Below are 22,033 nucleotides of genomic sequence, written 5' to 3' on the forward strand. Positions count from 1 at the left end.
GCTGAGGATGGTCCTTTCATGTTTTTTGGCTGATGATCCGATGTGTATCGTACTGGAAAGTGGGGGAGTTAAATCTCTGCCACACGATAGGGGTTAGGCAGCTATTTAGCTTTTGGACAACCCGAGAGAATTAAACCTCCCATAGAATAAACAAAAAATAAATCACCTTTATTTCTTATCATGGCAGCTATTATTTGCCTCTGCTTTTTGTCATCACAACTTGATTTTTTTGCAGGGCTTCTCTGGGCAAAGGCTCTCTGGCAAACACATTTCTCAGATGCTGTTCATACTATTTTACTTATGTCATCAGCTAAAAGAATTCCACTAACATGGAAAACTTTTTAATTTGCTATTTAACATCATAAAACCAGCATAAAGTATTTTCATCTATCTTTATTTTTTGGGGGTGTTGGGTGACACAGTCCTCTCTATGGAGTTCTATTTTGTTTTGCTTTTTCTGTCTTTACTAACTGCTGCTGTGATAATATCAAACAAAACTGAAAAAAAGAAGAAAATATTTCTTCACAGAAAGGGTAATGGATATATGGAACAGTTTACCAATAGAGGTAGAAGAGGCAAAACACTATGCCAGCCTTTTAGCAGTGGTGGTTAACTGGCACAGTAGAAGCACCACCAAACCGTGGATAATGATAGAGCGGGGCTTGGTGGGGGAACCCCCCTTAATATATAGAATTTGGTCGTCCCACAAACAGCAAGGGGCTAACCTTACGACTTTTTCAGAAGTGGTGATGCAAGCATGGGTGAAATGGAAAGGGAAAATCGTAGGGGACAATGTTCTCCATCATCATACTTCATTTTTATATAACCCACTATTCCCCCCAGGAATGGAAGGGGCCTTTATTAAGAGATGGCAGAGTAAAGGACTAACCACACTGGGTCAATTGTGGAAGGACAATAAAATTGTACCCTTCTGCGAGCTGCAGGATAGTTACTCCCTCACCGCGTCCGATCATTATGCGTATACCCAACTCGCGCATTTTTTTTCAACTCATAGACTAGGTAAATTGTTCAGTCAGGAAAAGGCTCCGTTTGTTAGATTTTGTGAAACTGCAGACCAATTTGGGAAACCAATTTCTAGAATATACTCACTACTAAATGGTCAGCCAGGAGCAAAACCGACACACCAGGTGAAATGGGAACGCGATATTGGTGAAACTTTGCCGGCCACAGTATGGGAGAAATGCCATCTCAGTATAGGTCGTAGCTCAGTTTCAGCATTACTAAAAGAAAATGGTTATAAGGTACTATATCGATGGTATTTAACCCCTGACAGGCTACATCAGATGTCTATTCGATCCAATGACAAATGCTGGAGACAGTGTGGTATGGCTGGTACCTTTATGCACATGTGGTGGGATTGCCCTATGGTGACACATACTTGGCAGGAGGTTATGGCTTATATCCAACACACTTTAAAGATATCAGTAACTTTAACACCACGGACCTGTTTGCTGCAAGATGCCCTGGAAGGAGGCAATGTCTGGCAAAGATGGCTAGCCATGCAAGTGATTTTAGCAACCAGATGTGAGATTGCTTATTGGTGGAAGAAAGCCGAGACGCCGGCGCTGGGTGACATACTTGCCAGACTAGATAGAGTGTATCACTTAAGCCATTTAACAGCTATCCGTAATGATAAATTGCCTAAATTCCACAGAATATGGGAACCTTATATATCAGGGAGAAACACTGCTCCAATGGCTGGGGGGAGTAGTGTCAGCCAGTCGTAAAGCTCCTTTTCTAAGTCCCTTCTGGAGGAGAGGACACGATAGTTTCATGAGTGCACAGGGTACGGTCTACAATAATGGACTTTGTGGGACTTCACTTACCAGTCACCATGCTGGTTGATTCACAGTCGCAATACTGCCCTACTGCTGCCTTACTTACTGTTGTATTTCTGCTCTATAGCTACTCCAGCTCTGCTACTAAAGCAGAGGAGAGCGGAGACGATCTGCGGATAGAATTTAAGGGATTGGGGGGGGGGGGGGGGGGGGGGGGGGGGGGGGGTCTGGGGTGGGAAGGGATGATAGGGAAGGTTACCACACGCAGTAGGATATGGAACCCCATCATAGTACCAACACAGTTGTCTGATGGTTCCTTACATGTTGCTTTTGTGGTTTCAGCACTAGCACAGGATCCAAAACATCTTTTATTTTCATGTACTGAATATATGCATACAAGGTGTTTCTACATTTTTCGAATGTCATATTATCATAATGTCCCCCTATGTATAATTATGTACATGTTTATTTGATCCTAGAGCTTGTTCTGTTGTTTGGTGTTATTTATCTATTCTGGTATTGTGTTGTGGTTCTGCAATGTAACGCATGATATACACCAATAAAATAATAATTTACAAAAAAAGAAGAGGCAAAACAATATTGGAATTAAAGAAAGCTCGGGACAAGCACAGAGGTTCCTTATCAGTAGATATGTGAGGAGTAAAGCTGAAGATCAGGTACAACATGCAGAACTATAACAGGAAAGGGAAATGGTTAGACTGGAAGGGCATTTTGTTTATTTAAAATACTTATATGCTTTTATCTACTGTTTAAGGTGAGAGCAATTAAGCATACCTAAAATCACAAGACAATATTGGTTGTTATTGTCCATTTGTTTCTCTGTTTAATATAGCAGAGCAGTGGTGGTTTCCAATTTTCTTGTTCATTTTCTCTCATTGTTCTGTTAGGATTCTGGAGTTCCTGCCCTCATTGTTCTTCTGTGTAAAATTCCAAGTGGTGTTTGTAACTTGAATTCAGTGAGGGCAAGGCAGGTCTCCACTGAGAGCAAACTGATAAATACAGAAGGAGCAGGCTGTTCCAAGCCTAGCAGAGCATTGTCAGCAAATTGCTTTCACTAACACATTGTGCTTATCAGCTATAAACTGAATCATTATAACCAATGTGAAGCTGCTCTCCTAAATACAAACTGCTCCAAATAGTCTTTTGGCTATACTGATAACTGGGCTGATGCATGTAGTAATTAGCACTCTGTTGTATATTTTCAGTATATTATATTTTTTGCACTGGCCCATACAAGAGTAGCTCGTGGAAGTTAATCTTTGGGGTTGAGTGTACTATGGGTCAAAGTTCAGTTATGAGACAGTAAACAGCAGTGCACTCAAACCAGGCAGCTACTCTCTCCTCCCCCACACAAAGCTAAGTTTTCCATATATTCATTAGGGATATCCTGAAAACCCAACTGGCTAGGGTAGCCAGAGGACCACTGCAGTAAACAAAAGGGAAAATTATATCAAACTTAAAATTAAAAAAAATAAAACAACCTAGAAAAAGGTATAGAGTTTTATTCATAGTGTAGTTTTTCTCTTAACAAAAATTAGTAGGGATATAGTGATTTATTATAGAACAGAAGTCCCAGAGTGAAAAGCATACATTATTATATACATAGATTCTATTTAAAAGTATAAAAAATCCTTTTTACATAAACAGGCCTGGTGTTAGTTTTTACCCTGAACTCCAGTTATCTAATCTAAGGAGTGGCCTCGCCAGTTCTGGCACCCTGAAGTTCTGTCTCAATGATATTACTCAGCTTCACCTAGGGGGGATCCCTTGTGGTGCTGCGGCCCCCAGGAAATTTCCTTGCTTTCAGATTTTGTATTCTGTATTGATTTTTGATAAATACGAAGCTGCTGCATTGCTTCTTCATGTTGGCTCTATCTACTGAATGTAGTCACATGTATAGCATACACTTTGTTAATCTACATTCAGGAAGTACATGTTGAGTGATTATTTCACCTTGTCTCACAGGATGGAATCTTTCCCAGGATTCAGGGAGAGAGCGAGAACAGAAGCTCTGTGTTTGCAAGTTTCAGAAAAGCTAAACTCAGGGGATTTGCAAATGTCACAAGACTTTATGATTGGAGGATATTTATCCCTTTACTTTGCCTTTCAGTCTTGGAGCATGCTCTTAACAAAAAAGTCCTTAACTGCCTCTTTCTGTATTCTCAGACTCCCTGGCAGCTTAAAGTCCCGTGGAAGGAAAATTTTTTTTTTCAAAATAAAACCTTGGAGGTGACAGCTAGCCTGCGGAAAAGGTTAGCAGAATTTTGCAGTTTCGGTGAGCATGTGTAGGCGAGATAATGTGTGTGTGTTTTGATAATTTATTTGTAGAGTATATTGCTGTTCTACAGTAGACGCTTGGATGCTTTTTTTAAATTATAAATCTAATTTATCTTTAAATTTACATTCTTGGGTAGCAAATGTGCGATCCTCTGAGTTCAGGGCACTGCGATGGAGTCTGAGCTGTTGTTGGTGTTAGAACTGCTCAATTGAAATTCAGATAAGTGATGGCCACAAAATACAAGTTTTGGAAAACAGGAATATTGTAATTCTTAAAATGTGTATGGGCAGAAGAGCTGATTTTGAGAATATAATGTGTATCTATAAAAGACTAATACATTTTGTATAATACATGACAAGGAGTCTACTCTGAGTGCTGTGAGTTGTCTGCCAAGGCTGAAATGTAGCCCTAGAACACAGTTTTTTCTTTATTGTAGCTATTGTGTAATGGTGGACCTTGCCAGTAGCATTTGAATACCTTTTGATATAGTTACAAAAGCTTGAAGTATAACTTTCTCAATCTACAGCTCTGCGAATGTCGTATAGCGCTATAGAAATGTTTAGTAGTAGTAATCTTATCATTGTTTATGGTTTTTCTTTTTTCCTTGGTGAAATGAAATGCTTTGTGTTAATTTGTATCTTGTACTCAGAATTGTCACAAACCTGGCTCCTAGACAGCCTCCCCACCAGCAGAGGTCTTCACTGAGCCATGCTCTCTCCTGATCTAGCCACCTACTTGGTGGCTCCATGGTGCAGCAAGGCCAGCTCTATTTAGCCCTGCCTTTCCCACAACTCAGTGCCTCTTCATTGAGTCACCTTAGCTGTTTGCATTGGCCTACCTTGCCTTGCTGTTGCATGGACCCTGTGGCCTTCTTGCCTCACCTTGTGGCCTTCTTGCCTCACCTTGCTTTGCCTTGTCCTGTGGCCTTCTCACCTCGCCCTGTGGCCGCCTCGCCTTGTCCTGTGCCCTCCTCTGCCTTCTTTCCCTGTCGTGTGGCCTTCGGGCCTTTTAGTCTCGCCTTGGCTGCCTTGCAGCCTTCATGCTTTCTAGTCTTGCCTGTTGCTTACATGTCTTGTCTTACATGTACCTTGTTTTACATTAGTCTGTTTCGTGTGTTTATATTTTCTTTTCCCTGTTCTTGTGTTCCCGTCTAGTCATTGTTTTGCCCAGTCCTTGTTTTCTACTGTCCTGTTCTCCCTGTGGCCCCCTGCCCTCTGTGGGCCTTCAGTTCCAGCCCTTGTCTCTCACTGCTGCCTTGCCTGCAGCTCCTGCTTGACTCCACTTCCAGTCTCTGTCTCAGTTCCAGGCTTTGCCTCCAGATCTAGCCCTCATCCCCAGCTCCTGCTTGTTGCTAGCTCCTGCCTTTCTCCAGTTCCAGCTCTTGTCTTCAGTTCCAGCCCTGCCTTTCATTCCAGGCTTTGCCTCCAGTTCCTGTCCTGCCAGACCACTGTCATGTACTGTGCCTGAAAAATCCTGCTGGCCCCCAGAATCTGTGGGCTCAGCCCAAGCGGGAGAGGGGTGGCCAGGAGGAAGACCTTATCCTGCTCTGTTCTGATGTCCTGTAGTGTTCCTGCTAGGGGAATACCAGAATCTAGCCTGCCTGACCATGACAGAATGAAGAGGACAAATGGACCCTACAGGTGTGATTCCAGGTCTCTCTGCAAGCCTGGTAGGCCAAGTACAAATTTTTCAAAAACATTTCCTATCACTGCTATCCACTGGGCATGTGAGAGATGCCAGTGTTGGAACCCACCACTGTTTTACAGTTTGTCCAGTGCCATTCCACTAATCCGGCCTGGTGGTGGAGGTATGCATTGTATAAAATTGCTAACCCCATATATGCAGTTGCCTGTCTTAGCATCTAAAATGGGTTCCAAGTTACAAACTCCAGCTCCTGACATGCTACCTGCTGCTTAGAAAGTTCCCAGACCAGCTTCCTTTAAATCCATAGTTAATTTAAACATTATCAAAACTAGCCAGAGTAGTCAGAAATCAATAGCTGCAGAGGTAAGTCCTGCTCTAGAAGGAGTTCCAAACCAGAGAGCTGCTTTCAATTCAGCTTCTGTAACTGGCTGAACCAGCTGCTTCCAGCCTAGCCTTAATGAGGTCTGCACTAACTCCCAGCAAGGTAGCACGTGCATTCCCAACAGCTGTTCTCTCTGACCCCTCTCGATTAAACCAAGCTCTGAAGTTAATTCTAGTCCCGTTCCTTAGAATCCTGTCTGGGTTGCCCCTGCAATTCTTTCTAAGACCCTGGTTCAAGCTCTGCGTTCATGCTGCTTCTGTAGCAGCACCAAGGATCTTTCTGTAGATGGTGTCCATAACAGAGAAGTCTGCATCCCAGGCTTTGCTTGTCCCAGCACCCAGTACCATGCTCCGGTCTGCTTTCTGTGCAACAGCACCAAGGACCTTGCTACAAGCTGTGATGTCCACAAATGCTAAGATTACATTCCCAGTGACCCCAGTCACTTCCAGCCACTGGAGAAACCAGCAATACCCTTGACTCCAGTTCTTCCTGCCATGTCTTCTCAGCCAGACAGACCAGTCCCTGCTACACCTCTGCAACAAGCTGAGCTGGTCCCTGCTATAACTCTTCCAGGCTGAGCCAGCTTGTTCTGTCTTCTTTCTGAGAGGTTGGTTCCAGCAATTCCGCTCCAATGACTCCAGTTTATCAGTTCCACTCTAGAAGGACTCCAGCCTCAGGGGACTGTGCTCCAGTGACTCTAATTTTTACTGCGCGTGCTGCACACCCTAAGATCCCAGTCTAAGCTGCATTTACAGGTTCCAAGCCATGGACTATGCACGTTATGACTTCACTGAAAGCAGTGCATGCTGCTGCTGCAGCCGAAGTCCCTGCCTTTGCCTTGAGGAACACCCAACCAACTGTTCACAGCCGCCATGCCAGATTGGACCCAGGAGGAGAAGGGAGTACTGTCATGATCCTGGCTGCTAGACAGTGCCCCCTAAAGCAGAGGTCCTCACTGAGCCATGCTCTCTCCCACTCTAAACACCTACTTGATAGCTCCAAGATGCAGCACAGCCAGTTCTGTTTAGCCCTGCCTCTTCGAGTCACCTTGGCTTCTTGCATTGGCTTATCTTGCTTGCTACTGTGTGGCCCCTGTGGTCTTTTTGCCTCATCTTGCCTTGTCCTGTGGCCTTATAGCCTGCTTAGGCCTGCTTGTCTGTTGCTTGCTTGTCTTATATGTACCTAGTTTTAAATTAGTTCCTGTTTTCCTGTGTTTTGTATTTTCTTTGCCCTGTTCATATGTTCCTGTTCAGTCCTAATCTTATCCTGTCCAGTCCTTGTTTTGTACTGTCCTGTTCTCTCAGTGGGCTTTCAGTTCCAGCCCTTGTCTCCCACTGTTGCCTTGCCTCCAATTCCATCCCTTGTCTCTAGCTCCTGTCTGATTCCATTTCCAGTCCCAGTTCCAGGCCTTGCTTCCAGTTCCAACCCTCAGCCCCAACTCCTGCCTGTCTCCAGTTCCAGTCTTTTGTCTTCTGTTCCAGCCCTTCCTTCCATTTCTGTCCTGCCCAACCGCCACCATGACCCATGTTAGGAAAGTGCTGCTAGCCCCCAGCACCTGTAGGCTCAACCCAAGGGGGAGAGGGCTGTAGTGCTTCTGCTGGGTGAATACCAGAATCCAACCTGCGTGACCATGAAAATAACCAAATGTATTTGTTTCTCATGTCCAGGTTACAGGCAGGATGTCTGAGTCTGTGACAATCTGGTCAAATGTTACATCAGTGCTACCAGTGACAAAGCCTGCAGTCAATGATACCAACATCACAGTTCCACACAAGTGTCTGATTGTACTGTATGAAGATATTGGAACATCCAGGTGAGAATGTAGCAGAAAGAGGGAAGTAAAATTGCTTCTCTACAGGTCTCTGGTAAAACCTTACCTTGAGTAGACCACATCTGCAACAGGACATTAACAATGAGGAAGAAGTTCAAAGGGGGACTACTAAAATGGTGCATAGCTTGCACTATAAGCGATACACTCTGAGAGAGCTAAGATGTCCTCTCTAAAAAGGGATTCAGGAACTCCAGTCCTTGAAGTCCATAAACTGGTTGGCTTTTCAGGATATTCCTAATGAATACACACGAGAGATTTTGCATGCACACCGTCTCAGTTGTATGCAAATCTGTTTCATGCATGTTCATGGTATGCAGAAAACCTGCAATTGGATAAAAACAAAAGGAGCACAAAAACCTTTCACTATTATACATACAGGTCCACAAAAAAAAAAATTAAGGTAACAAATATATATGAGGTATTCAACTCATATAAGAGTAATATAGACAAGGTATACCACCAAGCAGACCTTAAATTTGTTGCATTGAACCATACGATTTGGTTCTTAAGATGTCAAAAAAAGGTCCCAGTTATATAATCATTTACCCAGCCACAGTATCAGATTTTCTTTGTAATTAAAAATCCTCTCTCAATTTGTATCCAAACAGTTTTCAGTGGAACTTTAATCACATAAAGTACTTAGCTTAAGCACGATTAATAATCCACACTCAACTGTAATCAAAACTACTGCTAGAATTCCAAATAATAAGATGGGAGAGTTAGATTGTATAGCACTGAATAATGAGAGATAATTAGCATCTCGGAGACCTGGTGGAAAGAGGATTACCAATGGGACATTGTGATACCGGGGTATAAATTATATCACAGTGATAGTATGGATCAAATTGGTGGAGGGATGGCACTATATATTAAAGAGGACATTGAGTCAACAAAGTTAGTTCTGCAGGAAAAAAAACCTGTAGAATCTTTGAGTAGAAATTACATGGAAGCAGGAAATAGCATAGCAGTGGGTGTGTGCTACCGTCCACCTGGGCAACATGAACAGAGACTATGAAAGGCTAACAAAATTAGCAACACATTAATAATGGGTGATTTCATTTACCCTAGTATTGACTGGGTTAATGTAACATTAGGACATGCTAAGGAGGTAAAGATCCTAGAAGAAATAAATTATTACTTCATGGATCTATTTTAGACCTAATCCTTAGCGGAACAAATGATTTGGTGCAAGAGGTAATTGTGATGGGGTAACTTGGCATTAGTGATCATAACATGATCAGATTTGACTGGATAACTGAAGGGTGAGCACTAAGGAAATCTACTGCGATAGCATTTAATTTTCAAAATGGAGAACATGGAAAAATATCAAGGAAAAAACTGAAAGTTACAGCAAAGATTAAGATTTTATATTATGCATGAATGTTGTAAAATACCATCTTAGAAGCTTAGACCAGGTATATTCCATGCATTAAAAAAGCTGGAAGGAAGACCAAATGACTGCTGGCATGACTATAAGGTGAAGTAAGACAGGCTATTCTAGTGAAAAGAACATCTTTCAAAAATGGAAGAGGGATCCAAATGAAGAAAATGGAAATCAGCATAAGCACTGGCAGTTTGGATGCAAAAGCACTGCTTGATGTTCCTCCCACCAAGCAGGCAACGCTATCTGCAACCAGAGAACGTGTATTTTCCATCATAGCACCTACCCTCTGGAATTCCCTTTCTCTAGAAATTAGGGTGATAGGGTGCCCAAAGATTTTTAAATCTGTTTTTAAAACATTTTTTAAACAGGTTTTTAATTTATCTTAGCTAGGGTTAGATCCTATCTTAGTTTGATGACTTTGTCTACATTTTAGAAATGATATTTTTGTTTAAGCTTTTTAAGATTTTGCCCAATTTTGATTGACCCAATTTAGAGATTTTACGTTTTATTTATTGTGTGTAATATTATGATTCTAACTGGATGTCTTGTTTTATGTTGCACTTTGTATGTTGTTCTGTAAGCCACTTTGGGCCAAGGCAGTACTGGCCTGTAAATGTCAATAAATAAGGTAATGATAAGGAAAGCAAAGATAGAATTTGAAAATAAGGTCACTGTGGAAGCACAAATTCATAAGAAAAACATTTTCAGGTACATTTGAAGCAAAAGGTCTGCAAGGGAGTCAATTGGACCCTTAGATGATAGAGGGTAAAAGGGGCACTAAGGGAGGACAAGACCATAGCAGAGAGATTAAATTATTTCTTAACATTCAGACAGGTTAATCCACACCAGTGGGCTATGCAGCTCTACCAGCAGATGGAGATGGAGCAAAGCTTACGTCACAGTATATATACCCCTGCACTGACAGCCTGCCAGTATTCTTCGTCTCCAGCAGATGGTGGTCCTAAATTTCCCTACTTGGGGATTGCTTAAAAAAATTGTAGGAGAAAAGAAGTTAATTTGCCCCACTCTCCTGTGGTGATACCTTATGGTCCCTCCGTCATTCAAGTTTTCCTGAGGTGATATCTTCAGATCCTTCCCTCAGATGATTGCCTTGGTCTGGTAGCTGGTTTTCCATGCTCGGCACGTCAATCCGATGTCCATTCCTGTCTCTGGGGGAGCCTGGAGAATCATGGAAGCTTGGTGGGTTGAGCGGCCTTTTTGGCTAGGTCCTGCTCTCGGGCTTTGCTTTGTTGCCACGTGGTAGGCCGCAGCGGCGTTCGCATACTTTTCTGTGCACAAGGCTGCCATGAAACAGTGTTTGTTGTTGGTTCATGTGTGGGCGCTCAGATGTACGTTTAGGAGCACTCAGGAGAGCACCTGCTTGAACCGTGAATTGGGCGCCTACATTTTGGGTGTCCTTGGTAATCACTTATTGCAAGCGCAGCTAGGCCCACAGTTATCAGACGCTTTTTGGAGCATACTGATAGTGGGTGTTTAATCATGGCACTGGTAGCAAAGAAGCCTAAGTGCCCTACCCTTTGTACTGCTTGCCATATTCGACCTCACAGCCTGGCGTCCTCTCCAGCACTGCTTGGATGCTCAGGGAGAATTGTCTCAGATTGATTTTGCTAAGCCTGGTCCTTTCCAGCATGCTGCAGGAATGGAAAAGGAGGGGGGAACTGCCAGAGGTTTTGCCTGGTTTTGGTGCTCCCCTAACTGGTTCGTCAGCAGGGGAAGGTAGTTCAGAAGTTGCAGGACTGATGCCCCCTGGTTTTGGTATGGATTCCTTTGCTTTTTCTTGAATGGAATTTTTTCAAGGGTTGCATTCTTTTCTTGAGGCGCAGTTGGTGGCCCTGGCCAATGTACGTTGTCAAGGCCCCTCAGCCTGTGGGCTGTAGTCCCAGTGCCCATGTCACAAGAAAATATGAGCCGATATTCCATTAATTTTGTTGTGCCCAAGAAGGAGGGTTCCTTTTGCCCCATCCTAGATCTCAAGGGAGTCAACTGTCATTTGCGGGTGACTCATATCCGCATGGAAACATTACTCTGTGCTAAAGACAGTACAGTCTCTACATATTCCCATCCATCTGGAGAATCATTGGTTTATGTGTTTTGGGGTGACGTTAGTTTCTGGACAGTTGGCTGATTTATTTATTTATTTTATTTATTTTTAATTTTTATATACCGGAATTCCTGTATACAATACAAATCAATCCGGTTTACAATAAACAAGTTACCCTGGTTGGGGCGGTCCGACCTGGGTTTATTACAAGGAACATTGAAAGTAACAATAACATTTAACAAATAACATTTGACATTATTCGTGTTTTGAAACAGTATGTGTGTTCAACTTTTTACAAGGGACTTTAGTAGCATATACAGTATACAAGTATACAGTTATATAGAATGTGATTAATGACTGTTAAATACACATTGCGAAAAAGCAAGTATATAAATTAAGTGTCAATGGTGTTAGTGACACGCTGCAATGATTGGATCTGAAAGTCAGGAGGAGGTGCCTAGTTACACTCTGGGAATTGGAACGCTTGCCTGAAGAGCCAGGTTTTTAACCTTTTTTTCAAGACTATGAAAGAAAGTCTTTAGGTCTCGCTCAAGGTGAACTCCTTGCTACAGAAACTAGGTTGGTTGGTGAACTTGGCCAAGATCAATCTCCAGCCATCCCAGATGCTGGAATATCTTGGTTTTCATTTTGACATGAAGCAAGGCAGGGGTTTCTTGCCATAGGTCCGCATTCAGAAGCTGATGGCGCATGTGCGACTATTGACAGAAAAAATACACCTGACGGTGTGGCCTTATCTACAGGTGCTCAGATTGATGGCAGCCACTCTAGAGGTGGTTCCGTGGGCAAGGTGCGTCCTCTTCAGCACACACTACTTGCTGGTTGGAGTCCATGGTCCCAGGACTGCTCTATACGGCTTCACTTACCGGTGGAGTTCAGTATCCAACTGCAGTGGTGGTTGCAAGCGGATCATCTAAGGAACGGAGTTTCCCTACGAATATCAGACTGGCTAGTACTCATGTTGGATGTGAATCTCCAGGATTGGGGGGGCTCACTGGCAGGAGTTGACTGCGCAGGGGTGCTAGAATACAGAGGAGTCTCTCTGGAGCATCAATTGGCTGGAAGCCCATGCCATTCGGTTAGCATGCTTGTAATTTGTTGACCACTTGCAGGGTTGAACGGTCTGGATAATGTTAGACAGTGTGATGATAGTGGCTTACACCAATAGTCAGGGAGGAACCAAGAGCCAGCAAATGTCACAGGAAATAGCCCAACTCATGGAATCTGTGGAAGTACATCTTCAGGAGATCTCAGCCTCTCACATTGCAGGAAAAGACAATGTAAGAGCAGGCTTTCTCAGCAGACATAGTCTGGATCCAGGAGAATGGGAATTGTCAAACGAGGCGTTCCAGCTTATAGTGGACCACTGGGGCCTCCCATTTCTAGACTTGCTGCCGACATCTCACAATGTGAAGGTTCCTTTCTTTTTCAGTCGCAGGAGAGCTCTAAAGTCCTTGGGCATCGATGCCCTCGTGCAGGAGAGGCGGGAAGGCAAGCTTCTATATGCCTTTCCCCCGTGGCCCATGTTGGGCATAATGATTCGGAGAATTGAGAGTCATATGGGGATGGTGCTTCTGGTTGCACCTAGAAGGCCGTGGTATACAAATCTGTGAAGGCTCCTGGTGGGCTTCCCTAACTGATTATCATTTCATGGGGATCTGCCATGGCAGGATCCTGTTCTTCAGGAAGATCCAACTTGATTTTGTCTTACAGTATGACCCTTGAGAGGCACGGCTTTTGAAGCTGTTGTGATTGCCACTTTACTGCGAGCGAGAAAGTTCTCCAATTCCTTAGCCTATGTTCAGGTTTGGCAAGCATTTGAGGCTTGCTATGAGGATTGAGGAGTTCATCCTGATTCGGTTAAGATCCTGCTTATTTTGGGTTTTTTGCAGGATGGATTGATTAAGGGATTGGCCCTTAATTGAAGTACATGTGGCATCTCTTGCCTGTTTCTGAGGGCAGGTGCATGATGGACCCTTGTTGGCCCATCCGGATGTGGCCCGATTCTTAAGGGTGAAGCCGCTTTGTCCTCCCTTGCGGTTACCATTGCCCCAATTGAGTCTTAATCAGGTTTTGGATGTTTTGGCGGGTCCCACCTTTTGACCACTGCTTAGCATCTTCTTGAAATTACTTACTTTGAAGACTGTGTTTCTTGTGGCAATTTGTTTTGTGTGTAGTGTTGCCGATCTGCAGGCCTGGACTTGCCAGGGAACAGTTTCTGCGAGTGATTCCAGGGGCAATACAGTTGCGTACTCTTCCATCATTTTTTGCCAAACGTGGTTTCGGATTTTCACTTGAATCAATTAATTTCCCAGCCAATTCTGGACAGGGAGAGAGATGCGAATGAATATCACCTGTTATGGACCTTGGATGTCAAGAGGCATATCTTGAGGTATTTAGAAGTTTCTAAACCTCTCAGGAAGACGGAACAGCTGATTATACTCCATGGTGGAGTAAACAGGGTCAGCTGGCGTCACATACTACGATAGCCTGCTGGATTAAGGAGGTAGTTGCGGCCGAGTATGTGGATATTGAGCAGCCAGTGCCTAGTCAGATTAGGGCTCATTCCACTAGAGCTCAGGCAGTGTCATGGGCAGAGATTAGATTGTTGTCTCCCATTGAGATTTGCCGTGCTGTGATGTGGTCCTCCTTATACACCTTTTCCAGGCATTACCACCTGGATGTGCTGGCCTGGGAGGATGCAACCTTCGCTCCTGCGGTGTTGTTCGGATCATGGGCAGCCTCTTGCCCTGTTCGGGATTAGCTTTGGTACATCTCACTGGTGTGGAATAACCTGTCTGAATACTAAGAAAGGAGAAATTACTGCTTACCCCCTTGTGGGTTGGCTGCCTCACAAGCAAAAGGGAGAGAGGTGGTGCTTTCAGCATGGTGTGGTTTCCTGCTTTGTCTTGCTCGGACAGCCTATAGCTTGGGAATCACCCATGTGTAAGGACTACCATTCTGCTTGTCCACTGAGAAAGCAGAGTTGCTTACCTGTTACAGGTATTCTCCGAAGACAGCAGGATGTTAGTTTTCACAAAACCCACCCGCCTCCCTAGGGAGTTGGTTTGTCCATTTATTAGCTATATCTTGGAATGAGGGACTCTGCCTAGGGGGCAGGGTGATGACTGCAGCTGCACATGCTCAGTAGGACATGTTTGAAAGTTCTAAAATCTTTGAGATCAAAGTTCCGGACTGGTGCTTCATATGATGATGTCACCCATGTGTGAGGACTAACATCCTGCTGTCCTTGGAGAACACCTCTTACAGGAAAGCAACTCGGCTTACTTTATGAAAATCCCCCTTTTAATACAGTTTGATTTTCATCACTAATCCAAGCTTTAAGAAGCTGGCATATAAATGAAGTACTTGGGAATCTGCTATTAGCTAGGTAAGGGCATGTGGAAATGTAGCAATATTCCTGGAAACAGAAGATAGATACATGAAGGAATGAAGATAACTCTCTAGTTCTTTCAGAACAGACTGCTTTAGCATTTCTTCTAGGTAAGACTACATTCACCATCCTTAGTTCATAGTTATCCATTACTTCTTACAGTAACCTTCGTGGAAACTTTTGGGGTAGCTCATACTTCCTCCTTCCTGTTCATTTGGCGAATAGGGTTGGCCTTCATTGAAATAGGCAGTGTGAGCCCTGACGTTTCTTACTTGGCAGCATGATGTGATTCTCTACTTGTATTTTATATATTATGTTATCATGAATATTTTCCTGAAGCATTCCTTGTTTCAACAGGTTGAGTTTGCAGGTCAACAGCAGCTGGGTTTGTCTGGCAGGCTGCAGTATGTGTAGTTGAAGAAATGGGAATATGACATTTTCAGTATTGTACAACATTGAATCACAAGGGGGTGGAAATTGGGTTTATGAAATGTGATAAAAACTTGGATGAGGAATTCTATCCTACCAGCAGTTAAGCTTCTGTAGCTGACAGCTGGGATATGTTCTTAGTGTAGAGTGGGTTGTTGGCCTTTTCTGCTGTCATCTACTATGTTACTGTGTCCTGATTTTATATTTTGTTGTGACGGGAGCAGTAGGAAAATTCCACTGTGACATGTCTAGATACCTTCGTTTTCAGTTTTTATTTTATTTTTCCTGGAAATTTATCATCTTTATCGGCCTTGAGACCAGTCCAGATAGATGGGATTCTCTCCCCTATCAGCGGGAGAGCAAAAAGCTTTCCTGTACTCTTGGTACTTAAATTACTGTGCCACCTGCAGTCTCTAAGCATTCTCTGTCTCCAGCAGCTGGAAGGGATGTCCCTCCTGCAGTTGGACAATTTGGTGAAAAAATTGCTCCCAAATGTGTTCGATCCTTTTGTGCTATCCTCTTGGTAAAGAAGAGTCAAGCAGGGGGTTGGTGATTCTTGGTTAGCTTGTACCTTTGTATTGAGGAGAGTCTGATAGCCAGTGGTGCTGGTTCCCTCATTTCCTGGCTGCCTCTTCTTCTGTGAGAAGGAACCCTTCTTTGGCTCCTGATGAAAACTCCAAAGTATTGCCTTTCATTTTAAGAGCTGACTGCTTCTGGGGGCGTTTCTTAAAAAAACCAAAAAAAAAAACCCTGCAGGGAGCTTTTCATCATGATCAGACAGGAAGGGAAGGACCAGTGGCGGTCCTGCCCACAGGGTTTAGGGTGATTGCTAAAATTAGTAGTGCACCAGGAAATTTGCTGTTGCCATGTGATCAACGCTCTGAGCTACCTCCCCAGCCTGACATCATCAAAAGCCAGACCCAAAATGTCTCCTTTTATGTTTTAATGCACACAACATTGACCCAGCCTTTGATGTCAGGCTGGGGGAGGCAGTTCAGAATTTCAGCAGCCCAAAGTGGGTGCAGAGTTTTATGTTACCAGTAACTGGTGCCAGCAGCCAGGGCCGCTCAAGGCAATTTGCTGCCTGAGTTGAAAGATGAGATGGTTCCCCCACCAAAGTACCCAAAAGAGATACGCTCTCCAAAAGACCAGATCCTCATCAACTCGCCATATAAAAAAAAAGTTTCAAATTCTCATGTCACCTCAGTAACAGGTACACAAACACCTTTCAGTGCCAGAAACTTTGTGAAGTAACACAAGCACACTTAGAACCTTATAGAGAAAACCTACTGTACCATAACACATTAACTCCCAGAACTCAAACAGCTCCAACTGTACCTGGGAAGGGGCAGCACTACACATATTACTATAGATCCTAGAACACTAGCACACCTCCTATTCGGAAAACAGAACAAGGCCGACACTTCACACTAGCAGAATCCTCACCTAGAACACAAACCAATCCATATTCCACTCTAAAATCTGAAAACATGTTCTACCTTTGTGAGGCATTTTATTTTTGTGATTAGGTTGGTCCTGGTTACTCTCTTCAATCCTCTCCATTCTACTTTCGATTTCTTCTCTCCTCTTAAGAGTCATCTTCCCTTCTCTACATCTGTCTCAGACATTGTTCCTTCCCTTTCATATTTTTCTCCTCTTCTCTCTTCTTTGACTTTCTAGCCACTCATATTTAAATTACACCCCTTTCTCACCCCCTCTTTAACCGTTCAATCCTCAGTTTCCCTCTTTCCATCTCTCACCTATCCACTTTCCATTTCCCACTCTCAACCCCTCTAGCCCCTTCCATTCCACCTGTCTCACTCCTTCAGCATCCCCCAGGCTCCCAATTCCACCATCCTCAGTACTCACCCTATCCACTTCTTCCTTCCTGTGCCCCTGCTCCTTCCTTGTCACTCATTTCCTTTTGGCTTCCAGCCCATTCTTCTCTTTCTTACCCCCATCCAGTATCTTAATACCTATTTTTCACCACCACCGCAGCCCCATTCCCACCCTCTCACCCCCTTCATAGAACCATCCTTTCCTTCTCACACCCCTCCACAGTACTCCAATTCTTTTCCACTGCCTTTCATCCTTTCTCCAATCCTCCAAGCTATTCACACCACCTCTCAATTCCTCCCCACCCTTCAGCTTCCTCCTCTTACTACATCTCACACTCTCACTCATACTCCCCCACCAAGCCCAACTAAGAGCCCCTACTAGTACCCACTCAATTGCCAATCCCTACTGTCCCCTCAAGTTGTGATTTAAATCCCTGCTCTCCACCATTAACAAGTCTCTGCTCTCCCTGAGACTCTGTCCTTCCTCTGCTCTCCACCTTAGAACCTGCTACCCCCTACCAGTTCCTTCCTCCCATTTTTCCCTGCTCTTCCCTTCAGTGCCATTCTTCCCCTGCTCTTCAGCCTTCCCCCTCCTCTACACTTTCTCTTCTCTGCCCCAACTGGCACCTCTAAACTGCAGCTTATACATTGGCATCTCCTCCCTCCTGCAAACCTGTGGTGAAGTATCCCATTTCAACAAGCTGGTACAATTCTAACAGCAGATGTTTGAACCATGTGGGTTTCTCTAGATACAGAGCCCTGTGGTTCAAACAAGAAACGTTTCACCATGGGCTGCAGGGGGAGGCGAGGCGCCAATGTTTCAGCTACAGCCGGACCAGCTTAGAAGTGCCAGTTGGGGCAGAGGGAAGAGCAGGGGAAAATGGGAGGTAGGGGACTGGTGGGGGGTGAGAGTAATAGTGAGGAAAATCAGTGGTGCATGGTGCACACCTTTTTAAAGCTGGTGTTGCTTGTGCACTAGGGATGCTACACTCCTGCCTGCCCGTGATGTGGGCTGATCAGGACATGGAGTTTTTTTTGCCACAGTAGGGAAGAAAATTAAGCAGAGAAGGTGTGCTTTTATTTCTGCTGGATGGCATTCTCAGTATGGCTGCTCCCAAGGAGCATGGAAAGTTGTGTTCAGCATGAGGGACCACTATTCTAAAGCTTTTTTTTCCTCTGGGCTAAGCAGGAGAATGTGTGGGTAACGGAGTGCTATTCGGGAGACCCTTTCTTGGCTGGTAAATGCAAAAGATCTTCCACGAAGTAGCAATTGCTGGGCCACGGATTCAGGCTCTATCTGGGATGATTCAGCCAGAGCGGGAATGGTGGCCATTTTAGCTTCTACTCCTGTGGTTCAGGGAGATTGTGGAGAGGCCTTTACAGACCCACTGATTCTAGTCTCTGTGGCTGGGGGTGCGAGGGCTCAGCATGAAAAAGCAGGGCGAGCCTCTGTTTTGTAGGATTTGTGGGAGAAGGATTCTATGGAGCCCTTTTCTCCTGAATTTGTAGTGCTTATGCATGAGGCATTTTTAATTTGAAAAAAGGTGCTGCATCCAGTGGTTCTTTCCCAAAGGGGTTCTTTTTGGGGGTCCAGTAGTTTCTTCCTGTCCCAACTTTGAAATGGAATTGGGGGCTTCGGAGGAAGAGTTTCAGGAGGAACTTCCTGAGGAAGATGACAGGGATTAGGATACTGTGGAGGACGGTGAAATCCCTGTGGCTGAGGAGATGATCTTCAGATGCTCTTCTCTTTAAGAGGGACACATTGGCCACCATGATAACTCAGGCTCTGGGGGAGCTAGGTATTAAGGAAAGCAGAGTTGAGTCAGAGCAAGAAGGGGAAGTGCCCATTTTAGAAGGGCTTAGGGGTCCCACTAAGGCTTTTCTGTTTCATAGATCTGTTACAGGCCAGCGCAATAAGGGGCTCCCAGTGTAGCGGTTGGGTGCATATTTCGATGCACAATAATAGCATTCGATGCAGCAAGGAGATTAGTAAGTCTAAAATGCACGCCCTAACCAAAACATATCTGATAGCTAGCGCCCATGGCATTTAAATTGAATGCAAAGAAAGACATTAGCTATTACTGCCCAATGCAGGAAAGTGAGCCCATAGGCTGGTTGCCCAGTGCACATTTTATTGTGCCAGAAAATTAACTCCAACTCTGGAGGTGGAGTAAAGTTTATTCAAAGTCAAGCATTCATGAGAAATCTAAAAAATTTGGTCCTCTGTGTTACAATAAATGTGCCCCTTGTAGGATAAGATTTAGAGAGATTAGTATAAAATTTAGTTATTTGGGGTTAGAACAAAGAAATTAAAAAATGTATATAGGGATTAGTGGCACACAGCATGAAGATTAACTAAAGGACACCTTAAAAAGCCATGGGTGATTCCTTTACTTTTGGTCAACAGGCATTGCAGATTTCTGTACCTTCATGTAAGTGATGTACTTCTGTTAGGAACGCACAATTTAGACGTCCACGTGCCCAATGCAATATGCTTTTGAGAGCCTGAAACACATTTTTTCCCTAGCGCACCCTTTTTGTGTGCCGCTTCAATTTCTTTCTCATTAGAATATTGATTCAGGCGCACAGGGGATGTGGATGCATATGGATTAGGAAAACAGGTGCTCTATATGAGTACGTTTTTTGCCTGCATCTTATTGCATAGGCCTGTTAATCTTTGTGGAGTGAGATACTCCAGAGGCTAATTTGAAAGTCGGCAGAGCCATGGTGAAGTTGTATCCCCTTCCAGAAGAAGCATTGGATTTATTAAAGCTATCCAAGGTACATGCCTTAGTTTCAGAGTCCCTAAGAAGGCCACAGTCTCAGTAGAAGTCTATGCCTCTCTTAAGGATTCTCATAATTGGAAGAAACAAAATTTTGAAGTTTTGGCCTTTGTAATCAGGGTGGCTGTATGTAGCAGTTTCATGGCTCATGTGTGTTTACACTGAGTGCAACAGATTGCAATAGTTGACACTGAGGAAGGACTTTCGGAAAAGGAAGCAGAATGCTTGGAAGTGGGCTTGCCCTTTCTTGCAGATACTTTAATATATTTGCTTTGCACAGCTGCTAGGAATATGGTGTCAGTGGTATTGACTAGGCATTTGCTCTGGTTGTGTAATTGGACAGCAGATTGTATGTTCCAAATCTCAGCTTGGTAACATCCTCTTTCAAGAGTGGGTGATCTTTGAAGAAGATCTGAGGAAACTGGTTAAGCATGTGGGGGAATCAAAGACTCATAGGTAACCTGAAGATAAAGTTTCCCCAGTCGATAAAAGTTGCAGGAGGCCAGGAATTATCATCCTGAGAAGACGACTACTTCACAGCATCAGTATTCAGGCAAATCTCATTCCTTTTGAGGCTTGAGGAATGCTAGGATAGTCCAGGTTCCAGTTTGGGAGGACTCAAGGGTTTGCAGTGAAGTTCATTCAGTCCTCACTTCGGTCATTTGGATAGATGGTGGTTATCTCTTTTTTTTATGAAGTGGACCAAAATAATTTCAGACAAATAGGTTCTTTCCATTGTAAGAGAAGGTTACGCTTTAGATGTTGTGCACCAAGTAGTCAAGGCTTTCATGATGCCTCCCTGTGCTTTGCGGATCAAAATCCACATTGGATTGTCGTCTTCTTTCAGCAGTGGTAGTCCCAGTGCTGGAGGAAGAGAAAGATCTTGGTCTTTGTGGTGCTAAAGAAGGAGGGCATGTATTGGCCCATTCTGGATCTAAAGAAAGTGAATGCATGTTTGCAGGTACCCCATTCCATATGGAGATTCTCTGCTCAGTAATTGCAGTGGTCAGGAAAGGAGAATTTCTGATGTCAGAGGCTTATCTACGCATTGCAGAAGGCTCTTCTCTCACAATGGTATTCTTAGTCACAGGATTTCGAGATCTGATTGTCTCTTCAGAGGGAGGCCAGGTTGACTCTCTTTCTTTCCTGATTTGCTCTCACAAGACAATTATCCAAAGGGGGTGTAATTGCAGATTCCAGATTGGATAACAGTAACAATGGATGCCAGTTTGAATGGATGGAGTCCCTCTGTCAAGGTTAGACAGCACAGAGTTGATGGACTGTGTCAAAAGCCTTCTGGTTCATCAGTCATTTAGAGACAAGGTCAATCAGGAGAGCCTTGCTGTCCTTTCTGCTTTTGGTCAAAGGTGAGGCTATGAGAATGCTGTTAGACGATGCAACAACAATGGCAAATATAAGAAATGAGGAACCAGAAGCTCAGAGGTTTCCTTGCAAGTGGAAATGTTAATCTGGTGGGTGGAGCAGCATGTAAGAGCTCTTTCAGTTTCTCACATTGCTGGGGTGGAGAATGTGCAGGCAGAAATTTGGAGCAGGCACAGGCCTGGACCTTGCAAAATGGGAATTGGCAGAGGAAGTGTTCTCCCTCATCTGGTCCAGGTGGAGGAAACCCAAGACTGAACACCAAGGCACCAAGGTTCTTCAGTCAGAGACAAGATACGAAGATAGAGGGCCTGGAGGTCCTGTCTCAGATGTGGCCTCAAGATGTCTTTCTTTATATGTTTCCACCTTGGCTTCTAATAGAAGGGTTGTAAGGCACATAAAAAGATATCGAGGCCGAGTGATTCTAGTAGCCCTGGAGTGGCCTCAGACGACCATGGTTTGCGGATTTAATGTCTCAGGGTAGAGGGGCCTTTGTAGCTCATTCATGTTCCTTGTCTTATGCATCAGGGTCCAGTTTTCTTGGAACAGATGGTTCATGTTTGTCTTGTGGCTTGGCTCTTGTGAGGAGATGGTTGAGAATTAAAGGCTATATTCAGAGGAGGTGATTACCATTTTGCTTCAGGCTAGGAAGACTTTGACTTCCTTGGAGTATGTTCTGGTCTGGAAGGTATGTGAGACCTGGTGTCAATAGTCTGGAGTTGTCCCTACTTCAGGCTTCAATTCGCATTATCCTCTCCTTCTTGCAGATGGGATTGCAGAAGAGTTTAGC

General features: G+C 44.0%; 1 protein-coding gene across 6 annotated transcripts in view; it reads left to right on the forward strand.

The window, feature by feature from the left end:
- Positions 1–22,033, forward strand: part of TPRA1 (transmembrane protein adipocyte associated 1) — a 71,733-nt gene that overhangs the window by 10,476 nt on the left and 39,224 nt on the right. For 2 of the 6 annotated variants that reach the window (XM_029601322.1, XM_029601321.1), the window contains exons 2-3: positions 3,987–4,095; positions 7,792–7,937. In XM_029601322.1, the coding sequence (XP_029457182.1) occupies positions 7,804–7,937 (134 nt within the window). In that variant the 5' untranslated portion in view covers positions 3,987–4,095; positions 7,792–7,803. The remainder of the gene's footprint in view (positions 1–3,986; positions 4,096–7,791; positions 7,938–22,033) is intronic. The other 4 variants (XM_029601320.1, XM_029601319.1, XM_029601323.1 and 1 more) reach the window with 2 other exon arrangements.

This window comes from Rhinatrema bivittatum, chromosome 4 (genome assembly GCF_901001135.1).
Source record: "Rhinatrema bivittatum chromosome 4, aRhiBiv1.1, whole genome shotgun sequence".
NCBI classification, from domain to species: domain Eukaryota; kingdom Metazoa; phylum Chordata; class Amphibia; order Gymnophiona; family Rhinatrematidae; genus Rhinatrema; species Rhinatrema bivittatum.